The sequence below is a fragment of the Furipterus horrens genome, unplaced genomic scaffold (assembly GCF_987537825.1).
Source record: "Furipterus horrens unplaced genomic scaffold, mFurHor1.1.pri manual_scaffold_4, whole genome shotgun sequence".
In the NCBI taxonomy this organism is placed as follows: domain Eukaryota; kingdom Metazoa; phylum Chordata; class Mammalia; order Chiroptera; family Furipteridae; genus Furipterus; species Furipterus horrens.
The window spans coordinates 158,096,948-158,123,841 of NW_028327174.1; the positions used below are offsets into that span (position 1 = coordinate 158,096,948).

Consider the following 26,894-nt stretch of genomic DNA (forward strand, 5'->3'; position numbering starts at 1 on the left):
ACCCTCCAGGCTAGGAGAATAATATGTGTAAAAGTTGTGACCATGAGAAGGAACCAAAGCAAAGGGTGCATGGTGTAAAGGAGGAAAAATTAACAAGTGAATAACAATCGTTTATATTGCAAAATGTATAAACCACATCCTTCAGTTAAATATCAATACTTGACTACACTGAGAAGTAATTTTCTCCAATTTGGTAACATATGTTACTTTCTACTGTACAAAATAAAGATATTGTTGATTTACTGGACATTTCAGTTGGTAAATACTGTGTCTTATATTCTTCTTTTAAAGACACAAGTAGCAAACAAGTAAATATTATAGACTCTTGTTTTGAGAGACAATTTCTAAAGTATTTTAGAGAACAATATACTATTGCTGTATGCCAAGTAATGCAATCAGAGAAGAGAGGGATGGAGGGAAGGCAACAGGTTGCAAAAAACAGTTGATAACTGACTTGAAAAGAATGTGATAGCTAGTCTTGGTAGTTAGTCTACATGTCTAGTGTATCTCTGCTGTAAATATCTGTTCAGGATAAGGAAGAAAGCAAGCATTAAGATCATCATTCCAAATGTCATCAATTGGGTTACTAAATATCTTACATACCAGGTTAGGCATGAAATATCAAACTCAATGTTTTTTGGCATTGCATACGATTTTAAACTTTTGAAGAAGTCTTGTTTCATACCTCATGTATCTCATTTTAATAACATAAAGCAACAGTAGAAACAGTACCAGCCTAGGAAACTCAGGTTCTGGTTATAATTCTATTTAAAATGAATTTTTAGCCCTCAACTGTTTCAATTTTAATGTGAGAAGCCTGAACTGTTAACACCTAAAGCTTTCACCCAGTAAGAATTTTTACTATAATAAATCCTCTTCTCCATAACCTGCCTACAATTTTTATGCACCTTATCATATATTCACATACCTTTCTTTATACAACTAGATATGGTTCTCTTGCTCTCCTTGCCTCTCTACAGAAAGAGAAATCTTACTATACATTCTATTAAAGAGTCTAAAAAAGACATCTCTAAAGAAAAAAGTAACACCCATCGGAGCATTACTAAGAACAAGTCAAAAGACTACCAAATAGTAGGTAGTTTTCATTGACCTCAACTTCTTAAAGGTTAAATAGAAAAAGTTTAATTGGGAAGTCATTCAATTTCTGTTATATTTAATTGTATATGAACACATATGCAAGTCTCTTGATTTACTGATGTTACATTTTCTACCCTTTAATAGTAGTTCCCAGCCTTTACAAACAAAAGGACTGACCAGGGTTATGTAGAATAAGACAACTCAAAATGTGAGTAAATAAAAAATATTTGTGTTAATATCCTCCATTGATACATTTTCCTAATCTACAATTTCTTTTCTATGTAACCAGCCTACAAAGTGATCTGTTTAAGAACTCCCTGGTGGCTTCCTTCTGTACTCATAATAAAATCAAACTTCTCCATCAGCCTGCGAGTCAAGTGTCGCTGGTTTGATTCCCAGTCAGGGCACATTACTAGGTTGCACGTCAGATCCCCAGTTGGGGACACAAGTGAGAGGCAACCACACAGTGATGTTTCTCTCCCTCTCTTTCTCCTTTCCCCTCTATCTAAAAATAAAATAAATAAACAGACAAACAAATAAATAATTAAAAAAAAAAAATCAAACTTCTCCACAGGTTCTTAAAGGCCTTGCACGATCTGACGTTTTTTGCTTAACTCTCCAAACTTATTTTGATACCCAGCCCCCCCACCCTTCACCACTATAGCTACAGTCTCCCTCACCATCTTTCAGTTTCTTGAAAGCTGTTACCACATCAGGGTCTGCACACGTACTTTACCTGACTGATTTCTCACTATACCAGTCTCAAAAACACCACTTTTCCAGAGATCTTGTGAACTCCACATCTAAATTAGGTTATTCTTTCTCACAGCACCCAGTTCTTTTCCTTTAGTGTATTTGCAAATTGTGCTCCCTGCCAAATATTCATCTGTAAGCTTATTTGATTAATGCCTATTGTCTTTACTACTAGGTAAGTGACCATGTGTGTTTTCTTCAGCAGTATACAGACAGCGCCTGATCAAAAATAAACTAAATACTAACTAAATGAAAGAGAAAAGAGTAAAGCAAATAAGAACCTGAAGTTATACCTCAAGACCTGACAGCATATTAACTGAGATAATGCTAAATATAATCAAAATAGGTTTGTTTTGTTCTTTTGAACCAAATTAAAAACACTAATATATGTAATTTATGGCTTAAATCTTTCTGGAAGCCATTCTAAATAACAAATAGTATTTACATCATACTCTATGGATTAAAAACACCTTCTGACAGACTTTTGGGGTGGGCAAAAGTAGGTTTACAGTTAGTTGTTCATATGAAAAATAATACAATAATTATTTAATACAAGAAAAAACTGTTTCATGTACTCAGAACTGTAAACCTACTTTGCCAACCCTGCATCATCCCCAAGAGACAATAAATAAACTTAAGCTGAGGATAATTACAATTTACTAATTTAATGCTTTATCTGGTTAATGCCAATTAACTGCAACATACCAAATCAATTCCTGATTATAAAGTTATAACACTATATTTTTAAAATTGTTATATCATGAGCATTCTTTAACAAGGCTGGAACGTTATTTTTTAAGAGTTATTTGGATGGTGGACAAAAAAAAAAAGTTTGAAACCCTTTCTAAATGATTAATTTAGAGGTCATTTTAGATAGCCTAGTATTAACAAATTACTTTGAAGAGATAAGTTTTGTATTGGCAAACTGAACATTCTCATATGTTTGAGAGTTTACTTTGGTATGAAATGTGTATCCTTGAAGCATTTATTTTGAAATGATTTGGGCATTTAAAATAAATGAGTGCCCTGGCTGGTGTGGCTCAGTGGATTGAGTGTCGGCTTGCCAGCCTGCAAACCAAAAGATCGCTGGTTCGATTCCCAGTCAGGGCTCATGTCTGGGTTGCAGGCCAGGTCCCCAGTTGGGGGCGTGCAAGAGGCAACCACTCATTGATGATTCTCTCCCTCTCTTTCTAAAAATAAATAAATAAAGTCTTTAAAATCTATCTATATACTTATCTATATATAATAGATATATATATGACTATATCTATAGATATATATAAAATTAGTGATTTGTTCCTGTAGTCCCCAAAGCAATTATGGTTTTAAAAGTGCCTTGCCTTGCCATCTAGTCAGGGTGACCAACTGTAACTGCTGAAGACCTCAAATGGTAGAGCCTTATCCCAACTCAAACTTAAAAGTAGACCACCCAATGACCGGAATACGCAGATGCCAAGAAAATAAGTTCTTCTCATCTTCACCACTAGCATCAATATCAAGGGATATTAGTGAACACCATGCTAACAACTCCATAGCTCCACGACTTCAGGAAGGAGAATGTTGGCAGCCATGGTGCGTTTAAGCCCCTAAACATTTATATTTTTTTCCTGTATTACTCTCATTACTTTCCAGTACCATCACAGGCAGAAGCAAAACTTCAGATTTAAAGAGAAAAATAATATGGACCCTAGCTCAATTTTTCACTCTGGTAGAAACCTATGTGTTGATTTAAAGATACACTATTATAGCTGGTTGGCAGTGTCTACATTTCTGTAAGTTTCTGCATACAGGATAATATTCCCCAACTGGGACAAGGTAGGGTAGTAAGCAATGTTACAAAATACTGCTAGAGCAATTTGATTTCTTATTCTGGAAAGTATTTAACTTTCAATGTCTTTCAGCAATTTTTAAAAGCCATAATAAATAAAACCCAAAGTATCAAATAAATTAACAAAAGGAAATGTTCATGAATTAATGCTATCTATTTTTTAGACTTGCTTCTATTTCATTTTATTAATTTCTTAGAAATTTGGTAATAAGAACCCTTAGAAGTCAGTTTGCAGCAAAACAAAATATGGAATTAGTTTCTAATATGTAAAAAATGCAGTATTAATTTTAATGTACTATATTTTTATATACAAAGTTATTTCATGAGTCTTTGTTGGCAAGGGTGACCTGAGGATCAATGCTAGTCTATGTTTTTATCATTCTTTGGCAAAATAAGAAAAGCTAAGGACAAAAATAGTCGGTTTAGTAAATTTAAAGGTTTGCCTTTTATTCAGAGATTATATGCTTTATACTTTGTCTAACATTAAAATATTTTTTTGTGAAAAACAAAACTTTTGTAAAGAACTAAACACAGACACTAAGTTTTAATTTTTCTGGACTAAACTTAAATTGGTAGCCTCTTATTACTCTTCCTCTGTTTTCGGAAATTGACTGGTTCCCCCAAATCAAAAGTTTTAGAACTACCAGGCTTTGGAATTATACATAAATGCAATCAGATCACAGCTTAGTTATTGTCTTCTAGTTGTGTAGCTTTAGACACTTTTTCTCTGAGCCTTTATTTTCTTATATGTAAACTGCAGAGTTGCTTCGAACATTAAATGAGACATAATTTAAATTCCTGGCATATTAGATTCAAAAAAAGGAGTTCTTTTTAAAATTATTTTAAGTTATGGTGGATGTATAATATTATATTAGTTTGTTCTTTTACTTGGAACAGGCAGGCATGTATTTGATCATCTCTTTCTGGACTACATAAATCAATTCATATTCTGGAGGGTTCCAATGCCTCTTAGCATCTTTAGAGACCAGGCCTAACCCTAACCAGTCATCTTCTGTGTAGGTTTCCTGCATCTTCAGCCTCTCCTGCTCTACTGGTTCATCTCTTCTGTTTGTAAACATATTCAAGACTCCAAAAAAAAAAAAAAAAAATTATGTGTGTCTACATTCTAACGACTAAGTGAGTGTCCTCCAGACTCAAACTCCCCACTATTCCCCCACTGGGCCCAAATGAATTGTGATCTAACATGTATGATCAAATTGTTACTCCATTTAGGATCACTGATGAATGACCTCTTATAATTTCAAAGTACACCGGGCATTTCTCTGTCTTCAATTTAAAAAGATCACTTTGTGGCATTAAATACTATTGTCCTTCATTCTTGAAAATAAATTTTAACCTTCATTTTTCGGTAACCTCTTCCAAGGTTTTACTTACTTATTTATTTAATTAATAATTTTTAAAAAACGGATTAGCCATCTTTTGTCTTATCTTTCGTTTATCCCACTTGAACCCAGGGCTTCAACTACCACTTTGATAATCTTCTGTCTTCCTGTCTTTTTATCTCAACCACACCCATGGCTTTAAGTACTGCTTATACAATAATGATGTCTAAATCTAAAAACTTAAATCTCTAGCACAGACCTTTACTTAAGCTATAGACCCTGATATTCTCCTTAGCATTAATCTCCCTTCCTCCTCTCTTTATTCTTCTCATTTTATCAGGGCCTATCTCTTATGTATTTTCCATCCCTCAGCCACATCCTAGGCTCAGCCACTTTTCATTTAATGGTATAAAGTCACTGGCTAATCTTTCTCATACCACTCTAATCCACACAACACTGTCACAAGGCGATGTCACTTCCCTGATTAAAAGCTTTCAATGAAATTTATAAGCCCTCTTGAATAAATCTAAATTCTTTAGTGTGCCACACATAATTCCCTCACCCTCTCTGCTTCCTGGTCTCTACCCTTTTTCTAAGCACTTCCCTATTGTCAATGTTAGAACCGCCCAAACCTGTAAGAATTTTTATGAGTTTATCTGAACCAAACTGACAATCGCTGGGAACTAAAATCTCATGGGATTGAGAAAATGCCCCAGAAATCGAGTTCAAGCGCTTATTTTATATATCAGAATAAAAGGGGAAGACATAAGGGTGCTACATGAAATTCACTGGGAACAGGTTAGGAAGAGGGGAGAAAGTGAAAGGGAGCAATCTCTAGGATTGGATAAAAAGTAAAGAGAACAGACCCGTAATTCTTTTACATAGGCAGGTATAGGACAGTTAGCAGTAATTAACATGAAAATGACAATGGGGCGATTTTTGGTCTCTGTTCTGGTGAGGTGACTGTGCTTTTTAAAATAAAATATTTATTTATTTATTTTTAGAGAGAGGGGCAGGAAAAGAGAAAGATGGAGAGAAACATGATGTGCAGAACAGACTGGTTGCCTCTCATATGCCCCCAACCATGGCCTGCAACCTGGACATGTACCCTGACTGGGAATGGAACTAGCAACCTTTTGCTCCTCAGGCCTACACTCAATCCACTGAGCCACACCAGCCAGGGTGAGGTGATTGTGCTTTGAAAGGACCAGAAAAAAGAAATTACTTTGATATTCCAAAAGTATATTATCTGGTATGTTATCTTAAATACAAAAAGACAACTGGCTCAGTTCAGGTGAAAATGGATCTTTACTAGGACATGACACGGCCTAGAATTGCTTTTAGTTAGAAAGTTTTAATTTCAGACCATCCTAATGTGGTTACTTTAGGTCTGAGTTGCCATGCAGGCCTCATCTGAACTTGTCAGGTTTATATGTGGCCCCATTTTGTCCACACTATTCATTCATTCTACTGAATATATTGTTCTTCAATAACAGAAACATTCTTTCTTGCTTCTTTGCCTTTGTACACACTGTTCCCATCTCTGTTGGTAAAATCCTCCCCCATTTACCACTCATTCCTACAAATAAATAAAACAACTTTTACTGTTTTTTAAAAAGTCTGTTTAAATTGTACTTTTTTCTCTAGGGGGGAAAAATTTCCTGAATCATGCTCACACTGACCATACAGAAAATCTCTTCAGTGAAACTTTTTTGTGCGTGTGCCTAAGCATATATTAGCGCATGATTCAAAATGTTTTCTTATAGATTCTAAGAAAGAAATTGAAAGCCATTTTAACCCTTGTGGATTGTATCAGAATGTCCTTAATGTATGATTTTTAAAAAGTCCTCACTCCTATTAACTTTATTGCCGTAAACCTTTAATTAAAGTGACATTGAGGTCTCTGAAAAACTTAATAAAATGTAACCTGTAGTGTTTCAAGTATAAGCATGCCAAAACAAGTTACTGATCAGCATTATTTTCTTGCTGATAATTCATGTGCAGAGAATAATTTTTACATTTGGAGGTGGGGGTGACAAAGCTAGGGAGTTAAAGATTATCAGTACACCAAGCAGTATACTAATCAGAAACAAAATATCTAGGTCACTGTTTGTGGATGGCATTTTGGGGAAAAGTATTACAGGAATTATTTCAATTGATTTTAAAAACACATTTAAGATCAATCTTCTAAATTCAGAAACCAAACAAGTTTATTGAAACTGATAAACTGATGTCTTCTAATGTTGTTCTTGGAGACACTGGCTTCACTTCCGGTGTGCTGGGACTGGAATAAAGAATTGCCTTCCTAAGTTATGAGGGTATTTCAAACCCCTTCTTATTCATTCTGACCTACATTAAACATATATTTATTTTCTTAACCTTCTTTGACTACATATTAAAAATAAATTTTAAATACTCCAAGACAGACATAATTAAAAGAAACTTTTTAGCATTATGCATTTGTAAGGGGAAAAACTTCCAGCTCTATTGCTAATTCTAATATCATCTCCTTAGACAATGAGAACACTTCATGACAGAAAACTGAAATAAAGTAATAACTATTGGGTTCCATATCAGCATGCACTTTAAAAAAAAACTTATCAAAATAAGTGAATTTTTGCCCAGCCATTTTAATATTGAAGATGGAAGAAAATACACATTTTCAGAGTAGTATGCTTTATTATTTCAAGAAAAGTTAAAAACACAACTGAAATGCAAAAAAAGATTTGTATAGTGTATGGAGAAGGTGCTCTGACTGACTGAATGTGTTAAAAGTGGTTTTTGAAGTTTCATGCTGGGGATTTCTCACTGGATGATGCTCCAGGTTAGGTAGACCAGCTGAAGTTGGTAGTGATCAAATAGAGACATTATAATTGAGAACAATCAACGTTATACCACGTGGGAGATAGCAGACATACTAAAAATATCCAAATCAATAATAAAGTTATTGGTGAAAATGAAAAATGCATCTTTTATTTTACAGAAAACAGACTTTTTGGCCAACCCAATAAAATATTGTGTCCTAGAGATTTTCCAAAGGCCATTACATAACATAAGCCACATAGTTTTGCTTTTATAATTTAGTCAATTTTTAGCAATATTGAAGAAAATGGGGAACATAGTAAAAATATAGTCAAATGTAATCAGATGTGATCCAAAATCTCCTTGACTTTGTGTCACTTTATGCCATTTAACCGCTCGATTCCTTTAAGTGCAAAATGATACATATCTACTGTCTCAATCACAAAGATGATGTGTGGTGATAAACAAGCCAATACCTATAATAAAACAATGTGGAGCTCTAGCATAAGGACACTATAAATACAAAACATTTTCTGAACAAATCTGCATAAGATGATCCTTAAACAGATGTAAAGTTATTTTACAAATGACTGTTAATGAACTATGTTACCACACTGACTGGTTCTTCTTATTAATATTTCTGAATGGGTGAGATAAAATTTATCAACTAAAGACACAGATTATTATACACTGTGATAAATGCTATGAAAATATAGAGTACTACATGAGAACTAGGTGGGGGGTTGAGGTAGATGCTTTCACTTATTATCTCCTTTATCTTAATAATACTTTGCTCAGCTTATCATCCTTTTACACATGAGGAAATCAAGGCTTCAAGCTGTTAAGTCAATTAACTTGACCAAATTCACACAACTTAAATGGGAGAGCCAGGAACACAGGTTTAACTTAAAAGATTACATTCTGTCTGTCCAGTCTTCCAAGATTTGCAAATGCCTTCTTCATGTATAGCCAATGCCCTCACTACACTTCTCAGCTCATTCTCCCCTTCTCAATGAGATCTACTCTAACCTCTTTATTTAGTAAGTCCCCCTTACCCTTCTGTACTTCTTTAGAAGTATTTATTACTTTCTAACATATATTTATTTATTTAATTGTCCATATTGCCTATGGGCCTCTGCTAGGTGGGAAAAGCTCTAGGAAGTCAGGGACCTTTGATTCGTTTACAGATGTAACCCACCAAACCTATAACAGTGACTAATTCACAGAAGACTCACCCATTTTTCCTTTCCCACTTTTCATCTTTACCTATATGCAAAAACTTGTTAACCATTCTTGCTTTTAATTCTTGGGAAAACAAAATAGTTAGGGCCTATATCTGAGCCAAATTAACATTAAAGTACTTAAATTTACTCTGAGATTATGTTTAAAAATTAGGGTTATTAACTATCATTTAAAAAAATTCTAACCAGAATAAAGTGACGAAAAAACATGTAAAATAAACTGTGGAATGCAGAGGATACAAATGATAGAAAATCAGTACTGAAGATTGCCTGTTCACTTTCTATGTTTTAGATGCTGAATGGGAGACAGATGAAACACAGGAATAAGAGTACTTTGAAGAAATGGTTCTCAAACCTTATGGATTTCTTTTTTAAAAAATTACTTTTTAAATTTTTAGAAGAGATGGGAGAGAGAAAGAGAGAGAAACATCAATACGAGAGAAACATCGATAGGCTGGCTGCCTCTCGCAAGTGCCCCAACCAGAGAACCATGACCCTGCGTTTCGCGGGACGGACACCCAACCAACTGAGCCACAGCGGATAGGGCTCAAAACTTACGAATTTTAAAGACCAGCTAAATTAAAAAAAAAAAAAAGTTGGAATGACAGTTGCCAAAGTTTAATTTTACAACAAAAAGACATTACATGCCCTGGCTGGAGTGGCTCAGTGGATTAAGTGCTTTCTCCCTCCCTTTCCTTCTCTCTAAAAATGAATAAAATCCTTTAAAAAAAGGGACATTGCATATGAAATATAATATAGCAATTTCATCAGAATACATTAACATAAAATTGACATAATTTCGATTCATAAACACCGCATTACATAAAAAGTTCTTTGTAAATTTAAGATATAATGTTGAAAAAGTAAAGCTTTAAAAAAAGCTGTAACAGAATCTATAACCTCAGGATAGAGAATACTTCCTTTAAAGAGAAAAAGCACAATCATAAAAGATTAAACCTGACATTAAAATAAGAACATCTAGTCATCAAAAGGCACCATATTTAAAGTGAAAAGGCATACTAAAGACTGGAAAGATATTTGTAAAGCCTATCAAGTATTGTTACCAGAATATAGAAAAAGCATTTACAAATCAGCAAGATAAACAATCACATTAAAAAAAAAAACAAAAAAACACCTCAAGTAATTAATAGAAAAGGAACATGAATTGCTAAAAATAAATGAAAGTGTTCTTAATTCCAGGACTAATTGGGGAGATGCAAATGAAACTACAATGAGGTACCATTTCATGTTCCTTAGAATGGCAAAACTTAAGAAGTCTCAAGTATTTGAAAGATGGGAAAATAGACCTTCTCATCCATTACTGAGACAAACACTTTGGAGAGAAAAATGGTAGTTATCGAATACAGTTGAAGCAGCAGCATCTACCTGTGTTCTAGTAAGCTGCTACTACTACTACTAGATTTATATACCAGGACGGTCTTCCGCAATGTTGGCTTTTAGTTGCTATAATGAATGGGGGGCACTCCTGAATGTGTTTTGAACGTTCTGCGGGACACTCATTTAAAGGAACAGGGAGAGAAAATATAAGGTCAGATATTTATAAGTAGAATCCAACACAAAATATTTGTTGTTTTAATACAGATGAAAAATTTTAAGAATGCAACTTACTGTTTAAAGAGATAAGACCACTTTCATTTTAGTTTAAACTTTACTGAAAAGTTTATCAACAGTGAACGGCCAATTCAACACACCTGTTTTAATCTACAGTAGTAGCTGTCCTATTCATGGCGATACTACCCATTGGTGCAAATTAGCTGATTACTATTATTTCTTCCAGCAGTGCTTCTTAAGTCTTAAATGCACACACAAATCATCTGGGAATCTTCTTAAAATTCAACATCTGAGTTAGTAGGGTAGGACCTGAACTTCTGATTTTTAACAAGCTCCAGGAATTCTGATGTTCTGGTCTACTATCACACTTGATAGCAAGATTAAGAGTGTAGTTGAACCCCAAACTATTATATTACTTTGTTATAAATTATTTCTTATATTTTAGTAAGGGCATTACTTTCTTTAAAAAATATGAATGTTTGTTTATTATTATGAATTTTATTTTAGAACAGTATTGGGGAAGTTGCAAAGTATTTCTATAAAAATGGGATACTGTATAGGGTCAAGAACCACTGCCCTACAGAAACATGAGCACGAGTCAACATATACAAGAATATTCCCTAAAGTACTGTTTAATAAGCAAACAATTGGAAACAACTAAAATAAGCAAACAATTTAAAACAACTAAAATGACCAAAAGAAACCTGATATAGTCACATAATGTTGAACATATACCATACTGCGGTAAAAATAAACTAGAACTACCTGAATAAACACAGATAAATCTTGGCAAACTTAAGTGAAGAAAGTAAGATACAGATACAAACATCATATTTAAAGTCTTAAAGCAACCAAAGAAAACTATATAATGTTCATGGATATAAAGGTAAGTAGTAAAGTATAAACACATGGACACGAAGGATGCATGTCAATGTGGGGTCAGTGGTCGGGAACGGGGGAAAAAGGGTGTAGGAATGAAGAGGGGTATATAAAGTACTATGAGGAAGCTTCAGTTTGTTTTGTACGTCGCCAGTGCTTATATTGCTATGTTATTTCTCATTTTACCTGAAGTAGCAAAAACTGTTGGGGGTCCCGACAGGTGTTCGGAAAACACTGCTCCAGAGGCAAAGGATTTGGGACTAGTCAAAAAACTCAGCTTCAAGTCTCAAGTCTGTATCTCACATATTGTGTAGCGTTAGGCAATTCAAATTAAATTCTCTGGGCTTTATTTCATTTGTAAAAAAAAAAAAGAAGAAGAAGTCATGAAACATCATTTTGGGTTTGAGAAACATATAGGGCAATGCATGTGAGAAAATTTTAACAAGAGTACCTGGATACATTAGAAATAAAACCTATCAGGAAATAAACCAACCAAGTTAATCTGTTACTTTCTTTTCTCATCATCACTGATTCTAAAAATATAACATCAATCTTGACATGGAAGAAACAGTTTATTAATTCCTAAATGGTATACAGGTAGGCATTCTCTCTACTGTAACCATTTCTATGCTAATGCACCAAGAAATTGAAATTGATAATACAAAAACAAAATAAGAGAACTGCATTATACTCTTATTTAACTAAAACAATCAATGTCACATAACCAGAGTAACTGTTAATTCTCACTGCCCTTTGTATAACGTGAGCAGGTGGTACATTTTATTAGCCCTATCACAGATGGAGAAACTGAGTCAGATGTGGCATAGCTGACCTGGAACTGCAGACCAATTCTGTATCCATTAAGCTACCAAAACATTATTTTGTCATGACGCTTTATGGTAATTTTGTCAGTGATACTGAAAATTGTTAATGTCACTTCATACCCATTTCAAAACTGCCAAAAATACTCAAGAAAACAAGCCACTGATTTACTACAGTACCATACAGTGAGGGACAAAATTAAAACTGCCTAGGCCTGTTAAAAATCTAATCCCATCCTTGCCAATTAACCTTATTAATACTAGAGCGGGAGAAATGAGAGGTCAAAATACGGGTGGTGAGAGTGCTATTCATTTTCTGTCTCAAATAATATAGCAATTGTTACACAACAGGGATGTTATATTTTTTATTAGTGGGATCATGACTATCTCCACTGCTTCAAGAAACCCACTACCCCTACTCCCAAAATAAAATTTAACAAGCAAAGAGTTGGACAGTCTTAAATCAGACCAGTGCAATTGTGACCATTACCAAAACACTGGTTATTAGATATTAGCCATATCACCCAAGTGAGTTTATGCTATAAAAATGTGAAAAGATAAACTCTTTATGAAGAAAAGTTCGTTTTAGTTTAAGTCTCCCTGTTAATGTAAACGTACCTGACTTTTTACTCAAATTCATTTTGTTAATTGGAGCCTTGAATAAAAACAATGAATCCTCTTGCATATCAAGTATTACATATTACAAAAAGTATTAATTTAAACAGGAATACCTTTTCATAAACAGCCAAAATTTAAAGGTCACCCTCTGTATTCCGTTATCCATCCTTTTGTTTACCAAATTGACTTCACACTGACTTAAAGCAGTTTAAAGAAAAAAGAAGTATATGTATATATTATATGTATATAATATACATATGCGCCCAGGCACTGTAAATTTCACCACGGATCACTATGAGCATTTTTTCTTTTTAAACAAGAGGGGTTAAACTCTCTTTACAGAAGACCTTTACAATGATACAATCTACCTTGACAGAACTTTTGTTCCAGGATTTAAAAAAACCCAAACATAAACTCCAATTATCCAATTCAAAATTCCTAACGAGTATAACCTAGAGTTGGAAAATAGTTAAGATTAAAGTTCTCCCGTCTAGAGAAAAAGAACCCTGCTGCCCGACTGAAATATACAAATCACTAGGCAGATCCCATATCCAACCGAGGCTGACACACGAGCACGGACATTCAGGAGAAAGCTCGCAGGTACTGTACCGCGAATCTCACAGTGAACCTGACCTCATCTATCCTATCGGTCCACAGGAGAAAAGCAAAGGAAGCGATATGAGACAATTCTCGGCAAGGAGGACCCAAGACCTTTCCTAGTCGTCAGTCCGTCCTTTCTCTGCCCCCAGATTCCCGCAGCCTCACCAACCACAGACACCCTATTCTACCTTTTCCTTTTCACGGAACCACCGGAGGAGCCCCTCCAAAACCCAGACCCAATATGAAGGGGCTTTCCTGCCTTTCCCGGGAGTCCAATGGGACCCCGGTCTCCAACAACAAAGACGCCTCCTGTTCCCCTCCCCCGCCCGGCCGCTTCTCGTCCCTCCCGCCCTGCAGCTCCGGGCCTAGCGCCCCCTCCCCAAGCCCGGCCTCACGCACCTGCACCTGAGGGGCACCAGCCAAGGTGTCTGGCAGAAAGGGCTGGAAGAGTAGCTCTGCCGACGCGCTGTCCTCCACAAGGTGCGATCCGCAGTGCTGCCGCCGCCGCCGCCGGATTCTCCCGGACTGCGGACGGGCCCGGCAGAGAAGGGACGAGGGCTGCTGTCCCCGGCGACTGGACGAGTAAAGACGGCAGCGCCCGAGAGGGCCCACTCGCGCTCCCGAGTTCCGCCTCCTCGCAACGGCCTTGATCCTCCACCTGGGCTCGTGTTCTGCTGACTAACGGCCCCGGCGCGAGGGGCTGAAGCTGCCGCCGCCGCCAGCTGCTCTCGGGCCTCAGGTCCCGAGTGGCCGTGGTCGCAGCTGACGCCGCCGCCGCCACCACCACCGCCGCCCTTTCTGGCACTGCAGACACCACCCAGACCCAGCCAGGTCTTTCTTCTCTTCAATTCTCCCTTCTTTGATCCTTTTGAGCCTGACAGCCGCTGCGCTCGCCCTCGTGGCGAGAGGAAGCCTGGAAGGGAACCGAGGGGAACCAGCAGAACACTTGCTAAGCCAGGAGTTGGTCACTGACTGGATGAAGATGCCAAAGCTGACCTGGGCTCAAGCCTGCAAGAGGGCCGGGGGAGGGACGCAGCCGCCCGACTTCCACCAATCACAATTCGCCATGCGGAGTCGGGCGCCAGGAGAGGCAGAGCTGAGTCGGCAAGAGGCGGGGATTGCGGAAAAGAAGGACCAATAGAAATAAAAGTTCCCTGCACCTCTGCTTTGATCAACTGCCCAATTCGGACCAATGGGGGAATTCTCGCTTCGAAGAAAGTGGGATTTCTGGTGGGTTTGAGAGAGAGGTAAAAAGGAGGGAGCGAGTCCTGGCCCCGTGCAAGAGCCTTGAAGTTAGCGAGGGGCTGAGGATATCCCTTGACCTCCGCACGGAGTCTTGTCGGCTTACGGAGGCGGGGCGGAGCGGAAAAGCTAGATAAGTTCCTTCCGGGTCAGCGACAGAGGCGTCTACTCCAGAGGTAGTTCCTGGCATCTTGGTCCATTTTTGCATCTTCCTTGTCCCGGCGCTTGATGATTGTGATTTCGGCGATGAGCTCCCAGAAAGGGAATGTGGCCCGTTCCAGGCCTCAGAGACATCAGAATACGTTTAGCTTCAAAAATGACAAGTTTGATAAGAGTGTTCAGACCAAGGTAGGAACCTGCCTGTTGCACGAAATCTGACTCCAGGAAGGAATGAATGGTTCAGTGGAGGGGAAAGAGGAAATGAAAGGACTTAGCGAGGGTGAGTGTGGACCGCAGCCCAGAGTTAGTTTTGGCTGCAGTGCAACCCTTTCCAAAATGATATTCCCACACCCGCTCTTTGACCTGGATATGTTGTCTTATGAATGTATTTGGCAGTCAGCACTTAAATAATTGCACAAAGTGAATGGGACCCTCATCAAACCTGAAGTGCAAATGGGTAAATTGAGTTGTTGAACGCTCCCATCTGGATCACATATTTGCAGTAGGAAAACGAGGATTATGGTTCGAGAGTATATTAAGATTTTGTACCAAGTTTATGCAGCAACTATTCTTGGAAAACCCTAAACCCATAAATTCGTAGGAAGAATGTGAAGGGTTAAGCGCATTTACCCCCGGTGTTCTCACCAACACAATGGGTAGTACTGCAGTCTCTTTTGTAAAGATTGTTTTGAGGATCAAATCGCTTCATTAATGTAAAAAGCTTGTTTTGCTTTAAATAAGTCATTTACTTCTTTAGCGGGATTTGTGTAAGCTGGAAGAAAATTCGTACTGTCTACTAGCCAGAGCTGTTGGGTTGTATACAACTACTAATTTACTGTAGGTGTCTGCCCCTCTAACTTCTCCATGATCCTATGGGAGAGGAAATCATTGAAGACAGGGCATCTTGGGGCCACCATCACATCAGATAAACCTGATAGACACATAAACTGGAGTTCAAATTTACTAGATATGTGGCTTAAGTGAATTATTTAATATTTAATTTCTCTGAGGGCCCTGGCTGGTTTGGCTCAGTGGATTGAGCGTCGGCCTGCGAGCTAAGTGTCGCTGGTTCGATCTTCCAGTCAGGGCACATCAGAGAAGGAAAACTCTGACTCCAAAAAACCTCCGCTGCCTTGCGGCATACCTCTTCAGGGGAAAGGCTAAGGGAGTAAACCCCGACAGAAAATCCGGAGCCGGAGTCCCTAAGGCGGTTTGACGTTGTAGTCAACACCGGCAACTCCTGCGGCGCACCTGAAGCCAAGCTGTATTGACTCCGTCTTTCCCTTGGACCCTTCAGCTGCGAAGAGAGGGGGGGTCTGCTGCATGGGCAACAGCAGACCCTCCATATCACCCTGCCCAGGCTCTGTAGCTTCAGCTTCACTGGAGAGGACACTCCAGCGTCATCGCAAGATGTCGATTCAACACGGGAGGAGACAGATACCGTGTCACTCCCGAGTCGGACTGCACAGCCATTCTCGGCGGTGCAGATAGACTTTTAAGAAGCTACACCATCGTCTCTCGAGACGGACGGCTGCCGACGACGACGAATTTCTCTGAGCTGTACTTTAGTTTCAAATGACCAACCTGGCAGGATTGTTGTGAGGCTAAACTAAATAACGAATATAAAAGATCTAGATCATTGCCCTGGCTGGTGTGGCTCACTGGCCTGCGAACCAAAAGGTCACAGGTTTGATTCCCAGTTAGGACACGTGCCTGAGTTGAGGGCCAGTCCCCCAGTTGGGGGCATGTGAGAGGCAACCACACATTGATGTTTCTCCCTCTCTTTCTCCCTCCCTTTCCCTCTAAAAATAAATAAATGAAATCTTAAAAATAAAAAAGACCTAGATCACAGTAAGTGTCCAACAAGTGATTAAGTTCTCAACATTGAGGAATTAATGTTGAAAGCAAACCGTTTATGGTAACTTGTGCTCCCCTTTTCCTTTTTTCTTTCTGTCTTCACTAACTCTACAAATATTTAATGAGTACACTCCATGCACAGGGCCCAATGCTCAAGTGCATACAATGTTAAAAAGAGTTTACTTTGTCTTGAAGGAGTTTATAGTTTCCTGAGTCATTGGACAATAAGCAAGCACAAAAACATATAGTTATGAATTATAATAAACTCTGATGAGGGGAAAGACAGTTCAGTAAAGAGGGATATTTTTAATTAAGTGCTCAGGGAACCTCTTCTTTACCTTAGGTTCAAATTCAGGAAGAAAAAAAAAAAACACCAAAAACTGAAGCAACATTTGGGAAGACTTTCCCAAGTTTGTGACTACTATCAATAGGTAAACCCGAATAAAAAGCTGTGCTGTTCCCAATAGATATCTGTCTGGTCCTGTATTCTTGCTGTAAGTTTTGGCACAAGCTTTTAAATCTGACTGTGTTTCATCAGATGCTAAAAAAAAAAGCAGTTTTAATAACTATTTAGCTACCTTACTGTACTTGTACTGAAGTACAAAACTTCTTGAACTTGTACTTCTTGTGCTAGCAGTTCTTCATAGACTTCTTGTACTTCTTACTGTTTATTTTCTTGGTGTTATCTAACAGCCATGTTATTGTCATCTTAAATCTTTTCATGAGTCTCAAATTTAGTCACTAAGTTTTAATTTTGTTCATAACTTTTATCATTAATTCCTTTGCTTTTTAAATTGTGAAAAAGCCTCATTTGTCTATTGGTATAAACACCAGGTGTTTTGTTATTGGAGGTAGTGACAAAAACAGCAAGAAGAATTTTACTGAGGAAAGATAGTTAGGTTGATTATTCATCTGTCTAATGTAGGACTAATAATTGGCTGCAATTATAACAAATTCTGGAGCCAGCTAGAGGCTGCTATCTAAAGCCAAAATTTTGTCAGAAGCATCTGACCCTGACTTCATTCCTATACTTTAGATCAGAGAGCTATTTGATTCAGTGACATCTAACAAAGAGGGAGTGATAAGAAGTGCATGATTCTCTGTAATTCTCCTTAAAGAATTGTAGCCACAATTGACTACGTGCACATCATTATTTCGTAGGAGTCTTGCATGATAGTTCCCCTTCTCTTCTGCCAAGCAGTTTTTCAGGACTTCACTGAAATTAGAAGATGGATAATGACAGGTGTTTTATTGGGAAATTTATATAGGGAAAGCACCCTTTCCCAAAAGGACAGAAGTAATAGCTGTCTTCATATACTTGAATATTTTCTGAAAGTGGAGGGAAGCTTGTTCTGTGGCATTCCAAATGACCAAACTTGGAAACTAACAGAGGTAAATTTTAGCTTAATATAAGAGAGTTGTCTAATAGTGAGGAGCTTACACTAGGATTTTAAAACTTCACCTTCACTGGGGTTATTTAAAAGAGGCCTCTATGGCCATTTACCTGCATTGCCCTCATGGGACCTGAAGAGGTGGAAATAAGATTAAATCTCTTGTAGTCATTTGGTACTAAAATATAGATATTATTAAGACAGCCTTGTGATTCTTATTGGAAAGGCAATGCTGTGTAACGAGAAGAACACTAGACTAAGGAAAAAGAGCTGCATTTTGACCCCAGTGCTCGTTTATTTTGCTGTGTGATGGTAGGTAGTTATACCTATTGTTTTCAATCTACAATGTGGCGTTAGTACTATCTGCTGTCTTACTTTCTTCTTAAGGTTGCTATGGGGATCATTACAAAAATATGTTTAAGAAATAATGATACAAATATGAACTAAGCATAAAATATATAATTTATGTGGACTTGCTGTTGCTCAAAACCTAAAAATATTAGAGAAGAAATGCATACTTGTTGAAGAATATTGAAATAATAAAGAAATGAGCCCTCGCTGGTGTGGCTCAGTGGATTGAGCTCCAGCCTGCAAATTGATTCTTAGTCAGTGTACATACCTGGGTTGCAGGCTGGGTCCCCAGAAGGGTGTGAACCAATTGATGTACCTCTTGCACATTAATGTTTCTTTTCCTCTTCCCTTTCCCTCTCTCTAAAAGTAAACATATAAAATCTAATAATAATAATGATAACAGAGAAGTGCATAAAGTATAGAAACGAAAGTACCCTTTCCAAGCCCTATTTCTCTTCAGGTATACTCACTGTTAACAATTTGATGTGTATGTTTTTAGACATAGGCAGGGGTGGGCAAAGGCAGGTTTACAGTTGTTCATATGGAAAATAATACTATAATTAATAAATAATAATACAAGAATAAACTGTTTTACATACTCACCACTGTAAACCTGTGCCCACCCTGTATGTAATAAAATTCATTTTTCTTTCTTATTTAGTAAAGTAGGTGTGTCAAAACATAAAGATTAATCTCATTCTTTTTAATGGCTGTATAATATTCTATAGTATGTGTGGACTAAGTTACTTCCTTTATTTTAATCAAACCAGTGACCTTTTGGTTTGCAGGCCGGCGCTCAATCTACTGAGCCACACCAGCCAGGGCTTATTATTTTCATATTAATAAAGTTATTCACTATGACAAATAAAGCTGCAGTGAAATTCTTGTATTCACATATTTGTTCCACATCTGTTATCAAACATCATGTTTCTATCTTAAGGGTATAGAGTTGAGCATAATATACTGGCATGACTTTAATTGAAGCTAATGGTTTGGTGGGCAAGGTGACAGGCATTAATCAAATAATGTCTCAAGTATGTTAATACAAATGTCAGTAAGAGCTATGAAGGAAAAGTCTAAGAGTACCCTGAGGGGTATCTTTCAGGAAGATTTGGTTAAGTTTGCAGGGTTAAAAAAGCTTTCCTGAGATCTGAAGGATGCATATCATTTAACTAAAATAGGAAGAGCATATATCATCTTCTGAAGGATGCCATTTGTTTTATATACATAGTCAGCATTGTTTTTACTAGCATTCCTAAGGGCCCTAAGGCCCTAGGATTACATGATATTCTAGATAGGGCTGGAGTCCATTTCATGGTCACATTACTTTGGAAATACTATAAAGTAGATCTTGGTTTTAGGGAGTCATAGTGTTCGTTAGCATAATGCACTGAGGTGTTTTCCAGTTTAAAAAAGTTAAGTCAACCCAAACTTGCTTGGCTGTGGAAACCTTTGGTTTACATAATACCTACTGAACCTGAAATAATTTTGGGGGGAACACTCATTTCTGGGAAACTCTTGTCTTTACTTTGAAATGAAAAAGGAAAATGAAAATCTGAGGCTATACACTCTAAATAATTTTGGAACTATTGTTTTGTTAATAATAGCTAATATTTGATACTTAAGTGTGTTATTCACTGTGTATACTTGATACACATGATCTAATTTGATCTTCGAAATAGCCCTAAGATAATGCTATGATTATCCCATTTTACATATTGGGAAATTAGAACTTAGAGGTAAATGATGTGCCCAAAGTTACATAACTAGCACATGGCTGATCATTGCTTAAGTGGGGAATATGCTAGAAGACCTCAAAAGACAAGTAAAAAAGCCTTTGTGTATGTGTTTAGTTGTCATTGTTTTTGTTTTGTTTTTTTAAAATATTTTATTCATTTATTTCTAGAGAGAGGGGAAGGGAGGGAGGAAGAGAGGGAGAAAAGCATATGTGTGAGAGATACATCAATTGTTGTCTCTCACATGCCCCCAGTTGGGGACCTGACCTGCAACCCAGGCATGTGCCCTGACTGGGAATCGAACTGGTGCTCTTTTCGTTCACAGGCCAGTACTCAATCTGCTGAGCCCCACCAGCCAGGGTTGTGATTGCTTTTTAATACTGTATTTTTGTACATAATTGAAGCAGTGTGACACCAATTGGACTTCTGTTAAATGTATCCTCCCCCCAATTGACTTGTTATTAAATTCAGTTGACAAAGTGACTTAATCTCTGATGAGCTAGGTCTTATGATATACAAGTACATAAGAATATTATTCCAAATAAAAGTCATAGTGCTAGTGAATATTCACTGTTGTGAACGTCTTGAAGTATCGCATTCTCTATTATTTACCTCGCATGTTTTCTTTTCCTTTTCACACAAAATACTTTCATCCATGCTTGTATAGTCCATATACCTACATTTTCAAGGTGCTTTCACTTGAAGCCAGTAAATCGATTTTGCATGTTTCTTAATATTTAGGCCCACTACAATATACCATAATTGTTTTTTTCTACCTCAGTCATTTATTTTCTTTTTCTTTTTCTTAAAGATTTTATTTATTTTTAGAGAGAGGGGAAGGGAGGGAGAAAGAGAGGGAAAGAAACATTGATGTGAGAGAGAAACATTAATCTGCTGCCTCTAGCGCCCTGACCTGGAACCGAACCACAACCCAGGCATGTGCCCTGACCAAGAATTGAACAGGTGACCTTTAGCTTTGTGGGATGACGTCCAACTGAGTAATACCGGTCAGGGCTCAACCATATATTTTAGACATATTATTTAATATGCAGTGAATGACAACTGAAGCTAATTTGTCTTGATTTGATCTGTATGTTAAGGAATAGTGGAATAGGACTATACTCCCTCTTGGGCTATGAAGTTTTATAATTAAATTTTCAACATTTATTTCTACATCAAGTTATATATTGTGTGACACTGTTAGAAATATTCTCAGAAGTTTTCATCTAGGTAAATTAGTTGACCTGAGAGAGAAAGTCATCATTTACATTAACTCTCCCCAAACAGTTTATTTTGCATTTAGAGAAACACTATCAGGGAGTGGTGCATTAGGATGGAGACCTCAGTGCTGAGAGTTTAGTTATAAGCTGCTGTCACATTTGTTATTTTAAGCTGTAGGACTTTGCACATCCACACAAGTGCCAATATGAGGTCACAGACAGGTGTACAGAGAACCAACCCTGCTGTCCTCGGAACAGCCTACTGCCAGCTCACTCCATCTTCGATTGTCCTTGCTCTTTTTCTCACCACTGACTTTGTGGAAGGAAGAAATGAAATGAGAAGGGGATAAAAAAAATAGCTAACATGCCCAAGATTCCTTTCTGATATTTTCCTTATCTCTCTAGGCCAAATAGCACTTAAGTATAGTGAATAAATTAAATAAACATTCCTTTGCTGAATTTGTCTGATACATGCAAAGCCTTCTACATAAAGGTAATTATCTCTAGAATTTCTTAGTTGCTAACTTAAGCAGAATGGGAATTTATTGGAAGTATATTGAGCTGCTCTCACAAGGCTTAGAAAAGGTGTTTATCTGATTTGGGTCCCCCCCCCCCACCCCCCGCCTCAGGATTTCCAGGTTGACCCTTACCATTGGGAAATTTGATTCTCATTTGGTTTTGTGCATATCCAACCTGATACAATCTAACAATCTTTCAATGCCCCCTCCCCTAACCATTCCAATCTGAAACCTGTAATTGATAGTTTATTATCAAATAGAGGAGACATAGTGTTGAAAATAAAATTTCTTCCACTTTCTTGCCCTATCTGACTATGTTTTCCTGTAGTCCTTAAGTAATGACGTTCATTGAACCGCCCCCCCCAATTAGAACCCTTTCTCCCATTTGCTGCTTCTATTTCTTCCTCATTCAAAACCCCAGCTCTTCTGAGATACATACCATCAGACTGTTATCCCCTTCAGATCTGTTCTTACTTTCCAGTTATACCTCCTCATTTGTACCTGGCTCACTTTTTCTCCACAATTCCTGTCATATTTAGTGACTGCTACATCCACATGGATAATCCAGCATTTGGTCTCTCAGCTTTAAACCCCTCCACCTCCACCCCCACCTTGGAAATCTACTTCCATGGCCAAAAACCTTAAACTCTTTTCTTGCTTATAATTGCTTTGCTTACACATTTTTTAAAATACTGACTACCATCTCTTTCTTGGTTACCTTATTCCTCAAATATATATAATTCCATTGGGTGCTTCTGTCTATTAATGCTTCCACTTTCCCCTGTACCTCATTCATGCCACCTTTTCCCACCTTATGTAGCTTAGAGTGCATGCTCCATTAATATAACTGCTTTCTTGGAGTATATCTCAGCTCCCTTATTCTTTCCCTTGTATTGTTTGCCTGAAAGAATCCTAACCTTGCTTAGATCCAACTTTCTGTTATTCTGTCATCACATCTACCAGACTACCTGTATCTGTACCCATATAAGCTGCCTTTCTATTACAGTGGGTGAAAGGCCTGTATCCCCCAAGCCTAGTCCTTCCACATGAACCCTGGAGCTCTGCCCCCTAAAGGACTTAAGGGCTCCTTAGCTGTTGTCCATATTCTCTTGCATCATCAATCTTTCCATCTCTAATGGGTTATTTTGGTTTCTTAAAAAAAAACTCTCCTAAAATAGAATCCATGTTCTTTTATAGTTCCACCCTATTATTTCTTCCTCTTTATAGAAAAACTCCTGGTTCTCCACTTTTTTACCTCCCATTTTTTCTATCCCTATCCAAATAGTTTTTGTACCCACCATTTTGCCAAAACCACTCTTGTCAAGGTTATTGACCTCTTTTTCCAAATCCTTGGTTAATAATACTCAGTTCTCATCTCATTCAATTGCTCAGCAGCATTTACCTGTCGGTCTCCTGAAATAATTTCTTTATTCAGCTCGGCCCGTGATTATAAATAAATACTATCTTTACACTAATACCTTTGAGATCTGGAACTTCAGGCCAACCTGCTCCTGATGTGCAGAGTTATTGTTAAATTACCTACTTGACCTTTATTCTTGAATATCCAAAAGGCATCTTAAATTTAACATGGCAAAGAAAGAACTCTTCATTTTTCTCTCTCACACCTTTTCTCCTCTAGTGTTCTCCACCATTTACTCTTTCTCAAACCAAAAATATAAGAGTCACCCTTAGTTTTTGGCCTTTTCTCACATTGTGTGTTAACATTTATCATTATAACTATGAGTTGCTACGTTATGTTAATTTTTACAACCTCATTACTTTCTGACATATTGTTTGTTTACTTGTTTGTCTTATTTATAGCCCACCATAGAATATGATTTCTATGAAGGCAAAGATTTTCTTTACATTCTCAAAACCTAGATCAGGAATTGCTACATCGTCGGCGGCGGCAGCCGTCCGTCTCGAGAGACGATGGTGTAGCTTCTTAAGAGTCTATCTGCACCACTGAGAATGGCTGTGCAGTCCGACTCGGGAGTGACACGGTATCTGTCTCCCCCTGTGTTAAATCGACATCTTGCGATGACGCTGGAGTGTCCTCTCCAGTGAAGCTGAAGCTACAGAGCCTGGGCAGGGTGATATGGAGGGTCTGCTGTTGCCCATGCAGCAGACCCCCCCCTCTCTTCGCAGCTGAAGGGTCCAAGGGAAAGACGGAGTCAATACAGCTTGGCTTCAGGTGCGCCGCAGGAGTTGCAGGTGTTGACTATAACGTCAAACCGCCTTAGGGACTCCGGCTCCAGATTTTCTGTCAGGGTTTACTCCCTTAGCCTTTCCCCTGAAGAGGTATGCCGCAAGGCAGCGGAGGTTTTTTGAAGTCAGAGTTTTCCTTCTCTGATGTGCCCTGACTGGAAGATCGAACCAGCGACACTTAGCTCGCAGGCCGACGCTCAATCCACTGAGCCAAACCAGCCAGGGGAATTGCTACATAGGAGGCATTATATAAGTAGCTGGTGATTGAATAAAGTAAATAAATAATTCTAACAGTATGTTCAATGTTGTGATGAAGGTAGAACAGGGAGTATCATAATAAATCAAAAATAAAGGGAGAGTTGGAATAATTGATAGTGTTATCCTCAAGGAGATAGTATGTCTTGGGGATGAAAGGGTCAAGGAGACATTGAATCTAATCAGATAGATGAATGGAATAAGGGGGAAAGAAGAATTGGTGCTGATAAGTGTAAATTGTGGGCCAGGAAGTTGAAGGAGTTTAATCTGAAAACAAAATGAAATGAAAAGGATCAGGTAAAATTGTTGCACTGGGGAATCTTGAAAACGAGGTGTCTCTTTTATTCATTTTTGAGAGAAGAATTTAGACACTTTGAAATCTCGGTAATTTTGAGTGAATAAATAAAGGTCATCTTGAAAGAGGGAAGGGCAAAAAAGGCTAAGAGTCTGTGAAGGCTTTTTTCCAAAACAAGATCATAAATAGGTATTCATGCCTATTTTTATTTCTTTTTTTAAAGATTTTATTTATTTATTTTTAGAGAGCATAGAAGGGAGAGAGAGAGGGAGAGAAACAATGTGTCATTGCCTCTTGCCCCCAGCTGGGGACCTGGCCTGCAACCCAGGCATGTGCCCTGACTGGGAATCGAACCAGCAACCCTTTGTTTCACAGGTCGGTGCTCAATCCACTGAGCCACACCGGCGAGGGCTATGCCTATTTTTAAAATGAACATATTAAATTATGTGATAGCAAAATCACAAGACTGAAAGCCTCTTTTAGGTAATAGGCTCTCTGGTTAGAAGACTGGTTAACTAAGACCTTTTTGCCAAAAAAGGATAGCCAAATGAGCCTTGATCTCTGTGGCTTGGTTGGGCATCTTCCGCAAAACAAAAGGTCGCTGGTTTGATTCCCAGTCAGGGCACTTGCCTGGGCTGCCAGTTCATTGCTGGTCGTGGTGGGGCACATGGGAGAGACAACAGGTTAATGTTTCTCTCTCACATCGATGTTTCTCCCTCTCTCCCTCCCTTCCCCTCTCTCTAAAAATAAATAAATAAAATCTTTTTAAAAAAAGCCAAATGGATTGTTCTCAAGCTATGAATTAAAATTGCAGGTTAGGCCATCATTCTTGTAAGCTAATGTAGTCTTGTTTTATTTTGGTTTTGGTCAGGTTACTTTGAAGAATAAAAATGTTTTGAAGTGTATGTATTGGGTAGGAAAATTTCTTGTCAGTTGTCAGATTTCAGATGTTTTTGGATTTTTGGAAAAAGTTATCAAGGTCTTGTTTAAGACTGGCAATATGGTGTGGTAGAAAGACATTGATCTTAGAATCAAAAGATTTAGGTCAAATTCTCTGCTATCTACTGGCTATATGATCTTCAGCAAATTTCTTAATGTGTCAGGGTCTCAGTGGATTTAGCCATATTGTGAGAGTTCAGTAAGGTTTATGAAAATGCTCACATGGTACCTAGCATTAAGTACTCTGTAAATGCTAGTCCATGTCTTCATCTTAACTAAGATGTTCATCATGCTCACATGCTACTCCCTCAGTTAGTGACTCTCCTGATGAATCCTGTTGGAATGTCTCTCTCCTTCTGTATGGCATTTATTGCCCTCAGCACACATGTGGTGCATGTCATATTTGTTACTAGTGTATAAGTCTTGGCTTTTTCTCTCACATATACGTACAGACATATCATCTATCTCTTAAAGAATAGGGACTCAAGCATTTTTGAACTACTCATGGAGTATGATATGCACCTGTAGGAGCAGTGCTATCTTGTGGGCTGAAGGAATGGAAATCAAGTAGTTCTTGCCATTGTACAATGGACTACTGATCTTTGTTAACTTGCCTGTCTTTATTGAGTCCCTGGCACTAAGGAGATATGAATTTTTAGTAACTACTTCAAAAAGTAGAGGAAAGGTATATATGAAACATTTTCATTTAATAAACTTTTGTTGAAGTATAACATATAGAAAAGTGCAAAATTCATGATAGAGTTCAATGAATTTTCACAAAGTGGGCACAGTCATGTAACCAATACCCAGATCAAGAGACTGTCACTGTCATCTCCTAGGGACTGCTACTCTCTTCTTCAGATGTAACCATTATCTTGATGAATGTGAAGTATTTTAAATTAAAGTCACAGCTTTTGAGGGCGCAGGAGAGAGAGAGAGAGAGAGAGAGAGAGAGAGAGAGAGAGAGTAAGTGAGAGAGAGATACAGGTACCCAGGTAACCAGCTTCTCTTTATAGAAATGGTATTAGTGGATGTAGTTAAGCATCCTAATGCTTTGTATAGTGCTTCTTTGGCTGAAAGAAATTGTTATGATTTGATTTCCCAACAGTGATTCATTTGGTACATGTAGGATTTGGGGCTTCTAAAAATATCAAGAGTAAATTTGAAC

General features: G+C 37.8%; 2 protein-coding genes across 3 annotated transcripts in view; one reads left to right on the forward strand and one right to left on the reverse strand.

The window, feature by feature from the left end:
* Positions 1 to 14,016, reverse strand: part of ABHD17B (abhydrolase domain containing 17B, depalmitoylase) — a 33,857-nt gene extending 19,841 nt beyond the window's left edge. The window contains exons 1-2 of one of the 2 annotated variants that reach the window (XM_090274173.1): positions 13,955 to 14,016; positions 11,703 to 11,860 (exon numbers count right to left, since the gene is read on the reverse strand). The gene's annotated coding sequence lies outside the window, so the exon portion shown is untranslated. The remainder of the gene's footprint in view (positions 1 to 11,702; positions 11,861 to 13,954) is intronic. The other variant, XM_090274172.1, reaches the window with a different exon arrangement.
* A 780-nt stretch (positions 14,017 to 14,796) lies between these two features.
* The window catches only part of CUNH9orf85 (chromosome unknown C9orf85 homolog), a 49,452-nt gene continuing 37,354 nt past the window's right edge, over positions 14,797 to 26,894 (forward strand). Inside the window, exon 1 of the mRNA XM_090275865.1 lies at positions 14,797 to 15,145. Within this exon, the coding sequence (XP_090131991.1) occupies positions 15,026 to 15,145 (120 nt within the window). The 5' untranslated portion in view covers positions 14,797 to 15,025. The remainder of the gene's footprint in view (positions 15,146 to 26,894) is intronic.